Source organism: Penaeus monodon, chromosome 16, assembly GCF_015228065.2.
Source record: "Penaeus monodon isolate SGIC_2016 chromosome 16, NSTDA_Pmon_1, whole genome shotgun sequence".
NCBI lineage: Eukaryota > Metazoa > Arthropoda > Malacostraca > Decapoda > Penaeidae > Penaeus > Penaeus monodon.
The window spans coordinates 42,818,240-42,823,239 of NC_051401.1; the positions used below are offsets into that span (position 1 = coordinate 42,818,240).

At 43.4% G+C, this 5,000-nt stretch overlaps 1 protein-coding gene across 1 annotated transcript in view; it reads right to left on the reverse strand.

Annotated features, from left to right (window-relative positions):
• LOC119583056 overlaps nucleotides 1–5,000 on the reverse strand; it is a 55,421-nt gene that overhangs the window by 7,770 nt on the left and 42,651 nt on the right. Inside the window, exon 2 of the mRNA XM_037931569.1 lies at nucleotides 733–1,121. Coding sequence (XP_037787497.1) covers nucleotides 733–1,091 — 359 coding nt within the window. The 5' untranslated portion in view covers nucleotides 1,092–1,121. The remainder of the gene's footprint in view (nucleotides 1–732; nucleotides 1,122–5,000) is intronic.

Consider the following 5,000-nt stretch of genomic DNA (forward strand, 5'->3'; position numbering starts at 1 on the left):
AAACTATATTAATATTTTTTGTGAGTATATTTAAAAAATAAATATTTATGTAACCTACTTGCGCATACTCATGTTACTTATTTATAGCATCATCTTCTAATAACTGGAATACTCTTAATCGATCACACTAGATTAATCTTTGGACATTGCAAATTAATGACTTTCCAGCATGCATCATCAATGACTGATTGACTATGTATAATTCTAATAATCCTTTCCTTGAAGAGTTCACATATACTTTTTAGATAGTATTTGGAGATTTTGTAATGAAAGAGAGTTCGTTGTAACATATTAATTATAATGCAAAGACATACAGATATATATTTATATATGCATTTTGACGAACTCTCTTAAGCCAGCATTCATTAAGAGGCATGTCATCTATACAAGTAAAGAGTGACATTTTATTCTAAATATAATTAACAATTTTAGTCTATTCACATCTTTATGAGTGAGATGTACACACTGTTATTAGTCTTTTGCAAGACGTAATAGCTTAGGTTTTAGAATAGTATTCAAAATGTGTCAGACGCAAAGCTCAAGTGTGACCTCTCGCAAGACAAACACGCTCGAAAAGTCTTTCTTTGTATTTTTTATACTTCTTAATCTATACTTTTTTGAGGTGTATTAAATGAGCCAAGACGTAGTCTGACGTGAAACCTGTCGGGGCTTAAGCACGTTCCCAGAGCCTTTGCTGCTTCATGCGGGTAATACTGAACAGTGTAAGCTTACCTTGCAAAGAACGTGGCGGCCGCCGAGTGCTGCGACCCCGGGGACAGCGCCCTCTGTCGCCTGCCGCCCTCGTCCTCCCCGACGGCGCCTCCTGCAGCGGCGGCGGCCATGTGGAAGTATCTGAGGCCCTGCGCCGAGGCGGAGGACGAGGAGGCCGAGTGATCCTCTCGGTACCTCGCGCCTCCAGACGCCTGCTGGAGGTCCCGGTGGGCGTACAGGTGGGAGTCGTGGGCGGCAAAGCCGGGTTCCTGCATGAGCTTGACGCCCACGCCCGGAACCCCAACCATGCCCGGTCTCTGGGCGTGGGTGGGCGGGGCGGGCATCTGTGCCAGCAGTGGATGCCGCCTGTCACCCACCATCACTGTGGCCGCCGACCAGTCACTCACTGCCTGCACACGTAAACAGAGAAGCTGTTAGTCTCGTCGCGCTTAAAGATGAGTGTAAACAAAGTAGCATTAACAACAATAACCCGAATAGGAAAGTGAACAAGGTAATAATAATAAGCTCAAAGTATGAAGGCCGACAAAAATATTATTAATGATAACCAACTCTAACTAAATTAAGATGGAAAAAATAATGAAAGGAGTGATGCGAACCTGAGGAATAAGCGCATGTAATCTGACTTTACTTCCATTCATCACAATTAATGATGATATGCTTACTGATCATTCATCACAATCTGCGAAGCTTTGTTTGGTAAACCACCACAGAGACTAAGAGGCGAATCGGGAAGCGCAATGAAGCCAAAAAAGGGAGGTCATTATACAAAAAAAAGTACAAATCCCAAAAATGAACACAGTCATTATGACTAATAAAAAAAGGGATACCGAAAGGAAAGACAATATAACAGTAATAAAGAGAGAGAAAAAAAGTACGGATCCTAAAAAAGGACAACTTTCCAAGCTAAAAGGAAAGAAAGAAAGAAAAAAAGACTGAACACTAATAAAAACGGGCTAAAGAAAAAGGAATAAGTGGTTCTGTAGCGCAGACAGAGATATCTTCCACAACCAGCAATTTAATCTATTATCAATACTAACATGCCGTCACGCAGCGGCCTCGAGACAGAGCTCTCTCACCGCGCACGCAAACAGAAGCACCTGTCGCTTGGAAACGCCAAAGAAAGGTGAAAACGAAGGGGGAAGAAGAGAAATAAGGAAAGGGGGAATAGGGAAGAGGTAAATGGAAGGGAAAGAGAGAAATAAAGAGGGAAAGGAGTAAGGAAGAGACAGGACAAGCGAGAGGAAAAGGAGGAGGGAAAACCAACAGAGGAAATAGCAAGAGGGGGGAGTGGGAAAACGAAAAGAAGAGGAAGTGACAAAGAACAAGGAAGAAGAAGGGTGAAAACGAAGACAGACGAGAAATAAGAAGAGGACTGGGGAAGAGGGAAAAGGAAAGGAATGGGGAAGAGACGGACAGAGGAGAGGAATGAGGAATGGAATGAGGCAGGAGAAAGAGGAGAACGAGAGGAATGAGGAAGGGACAAACAAGAGAGAAAAGAAGAGTAAATGAAGAGAGGAAAGAAGTAAGAGAAAGTAAGGGAATGAGGAAAGTAAAATTAAGAGAAAGAAAAGGGAAAGAGCGAAAAACGATGGGGGGAGGGCAGTAAATGAGATAGGATTGATAAAGAGAACAAAAGAAGAGAGGAATGAGAAAGGGACAAACAAGAAGGAAAGGAGAGGGAAAACGAAGGTTGGGGAATAGCAATAGCATAAATTAGAAAAAAGGAAAACGAAGATGAAAGGGAATAAGAAACAGACAAAAAGGACAGGCAAGGATGAAGAGGAAGGGGGAAAGGAAGAAATAAGGGAATGAGGAATGAAGAAGTTAAGAAGAAGGGAGAGAAGGAGAAGAGTGTGGAATGAGGGGAGGGATGGAGAGAGACAAAAAAGGGGGAAGAAAGGAGGAGAGGCAAAGAAGGGGGGGGGGTGAGGAGGGTACATGAGGTTGAACCGGATTAGTCCGGGAAGGAAAGAATGTGGTGAAAGGAGAAAAAAATAATATTATAAAGGTTGGTATTGGGGAAAAAATGCATTAAAATACTATTGGAAGGTAGGAACTGTGCTTAAGTACTTAATAATAGTAAAAGTATAATAATGCTAGCACGAATAACAATAATGATGATAATAATGATGTGATTAATAAAATTAGGGATGACGATTATAATGAAAATGATAATAATAATGATAGTACTACCACAACTCATTATAATAACAATGATTAAAACTACATCAAAACAGTAATAACAGTAATAATAACAATATTAATGGTGAAACCTTAAATGGTGGTGACTGTAATGAAAAGGATAACAATGGTAACGATAGTACTACTACTAATAATAATAAAAACAACAAACATACCGCTGATCAAATCGCCATCAAAACAGTAATAACACTAATAACAACAGTGGCATAGCCTCGTTCCCGGCGCCCTCCCCGGCACGCAGGCTCCGGGCGCAGGCAAGCCCTCGCCTGCGCTTCCCCGCCAGCGCCTTCGGTTCGCGCGGCCGGAAGCGGGGTGAGGCGCCCGTGAGAAAACGTGCCTCCGCTCACCGCCGCCGCACGGTCGCCGGACACGCCGTTGCGGTCATACCAGCGGTCACGGCGAGAGAGTTTTCTTTAATGGAATATAAGACACGCAGATGTTAGCGGGGGAGGGGGAGGGGGGGAAGGTCTTAGGTCTCCACGCTCGCGCTGCCTCTCGGTCGAGGAGCCTTTCCCACGGGCTCTCTCCTTCCTTTGCTTTATTCTTTCTCTCTTTCCTTCCTCTGTTTCATCTCTCTTTCTCCTTTTTCTTTTTCTCTCCTTTTCCTCTATTTCTTCTCTCGTTTTCTCCTTTATTTTCTTCTCTTTTCCCTTCCCCTATCTTTTTTCTTTCTCTACTTCCTTTTTTTCTTCCTTTTCCTTCCCTTCCCCACCACCTCTCTCTCTCTCTCTCTCTTCTCTCTCTCTCTCTCTCTCTCTCTCTCATCTCTCTCTCTCTCTCTCTCATTCTCTCTCTCTCTCTCATTCTCTATCTCTTTCCTTTTGAATTCTTGTCTCTCACTTTTTATTTCCTCCTTGTCTGTTCATTTCAGGTTAGGTTCGATCCTCTTACCGTTTTTAATAATGCAAACACACACGCGCAAATAAATACCCACATAGACATACACACCATATCGAACACATGCATAGACACACACAACACGCCAACCACAGGCACCTTTAACAATAAAGATACAAGACCAACACGATCAAACTGTTACAAATAATACCAACGTTATCATCGTGTGATGCACCTTTTTATTTTGACAACTACATTAGCGGTAAAAAGCAAATGCCATTTTCTTAATACTCTGACTTCATCTTGATAATAATAATAATACGCTGTAAATACAATAGCAATTACGGTTCCTCGGGTTGACAGACGGTCGAACTAAAGCCTAAACCTTTGCGTGCAAACCGGATTCAAAACAACACGAAATTGAGACAAACGTTCCAATTCCAAACCATAAACTCGCATTAGAAACGTCGAACTACGGGGGAGGGGGATAGGGGGGAGGGTGTGTGGAGGGGGGCGGGGAGAAAGGGTGAAGAGTGGAAGGGGAGAAAGGGTGAAGAGTGGAAGGGGAGAAAGAGTGAAGAATAGAAGGGAAGAAAAGGTGAAAGAGTGGGCATTGGTGAAAGTGAGGAGGATGAGGAAAGGAGGTTCGTGGAGAGAATGGAGTGATTGGGGAGAAGAGAGAGAGAAGAGGAGTGAAGAGAAGGGTGGGAGGAGAGTTGGGAATGGAGTAAAGACGAGAGGAAATTTGGGAGTTAGGGTGAAGGGGAGAGAGAGGTGACTGGCAACCTAAACGATTAAGTCTAAATGGAAGCGACCATAAAGAAATCAACGGATATATACACTGGGAAAAAATGGCCCCCTGATAAAGCGAATATAAATTCTACGATAATGGAGGCGGGTATTCCAAGTCACATGAGAGTGAGGATTCTGGTCTTGTTGATCGAATCCTCTTATAAGATACGAGGTTCTCTTAGGTCGTTTATTATGTATCAAGACGAGCGCTCTCTCTCGCTCTCTCTCCCTTTCTCACTCCTCGATTCACATGCTTTCCCTATCCCCTCTCTCTCTCTCTCTCTCTCTCTCTCTCTCTCTCTCTCTCTCTTCTCTCTCTCTCCTCTTCCTCTTTCACCATCTCCTTCTCTGCCTCTTTCTCTCTTTCTCCCTCCTCCCACGCCCACCGTCGATGTCACTGCAACACAAATGACACTATCTCCGCCGAAACGTGCACA